Here is a 1,102-nt window from a genome sequence, read left to right as displayed (position 1 = left end):
GACAGTCAGACTAACAGACAGACTGACTGGCTGGCTTGCTGATGGTCTCACAGAATTATGGAAGGGTGGTAATCTTTCAAAGACAGATAATTCTTTATGTATGCTATGTTTTGACTGCCTAGTAAGCTTTAAAAAGGTACTGGTGAAGAACCTTTTCTTTCCAAGATCTACGAGGGCGAAACAGAATATCAAATAAAGAATTACACACATCTGGGTCTAATACACGCTCAATCATTTTGCCCACAACTGCGAGATGAAACTCACTTTTCTTTAACAGATGGTAAGTTTCTTGCAAATACTCCCTCACGACTGTCTCGGCATAGTCTCTTCTTTTCACCATTGTAACTTCAAACTTTTGGAACAATTCAGGATGGAGCTTTCCAACTCTACCAAATGCCAACACAAGGATAACCAAATCATTTGTTGCAAAGGATTTGAGATCATCACGCTGTAACAGCTCTTCTTCAACCACTTCAAACACTTCAGCTACAAAAGCATCTGCTCTAGAGTAAGAAAGTGACAGAGATGCCAGAGTCCATGGCTTAAATTGGCTGAGATCTCGAGTTAAAATCTCACTACCAATCGTCTTGTAAAATTGCCTATCTTTGGGAAAGCCAAACTCAGAAAACGACCAAGCTATAGTGCACAGTTCTTCAGATGAAAATTTTGATATGTCTCTTGAGAAAATCTCCTTATCTAAGGCATGGAATATTTCAACAACATTTGTATGCAAACAGTATTTTGCGAATGCCCAGCCTAGCTGAGACAGCTGTTTGTTAGAGTATCCTCTGAGTTTGTGGTACAAAATTCCCCTTCCGAGATCCGCGTAGATAGAAGGATCTTTAACACACAATTTAGCCATGTAAATTACAACGTTGTATATCTGATTCGCATCAAAGTCATTAAGGTGTACCCTGACGTCTTGCGCCAGCATCTCAAACAAACTCTGTTGGAGAGGCTGAATCAAAAACACATCTCTCATCTGAACGCTTTTCGAGAAATACACCACGATACATTCAAGAATTGTGAATTTATGGAGAGGAGTCAGTTCTCGCCTTTTCTTCACTCTTGAAATGTGTTTGGCAAGAGCAAGCACTGCCAT

General features: G+C 40.0%; 1 protein-coding gene across 1 annotated transcript; it reads right to left on the bottom strand.

Moving 5' to 3' along the window:
• Window positions 1-1,102, bottom strand: LOC149044536 (uncharacterized). The gene has a single exon (XM_089210876.1). The coding sequence runs from the start codon at window positions 1,100-1,102 to the stop codon at window positions 119-121; it is 984 nt and encodes a 327-aa protein (XP_089067002.1). The 3' UTR covers window positions 1-118.

Source organism: Pocillopora damicornis, chromosome 6, assembly GCF_964200805.1.
Source record: "Pocillopora damicornis chromosome 6, jaPocDami1.2, whole genome shotgun sequence".
NCBI lineage: Eukaryota > Metazoa > Cnidaria > Anthozoa > Scleractinia > Pocilloporidae > Pocillopora > Pocillopora damicornis.
This window is presented reverse-complemented; position numbering and strand designations above follow the sequence as displayed.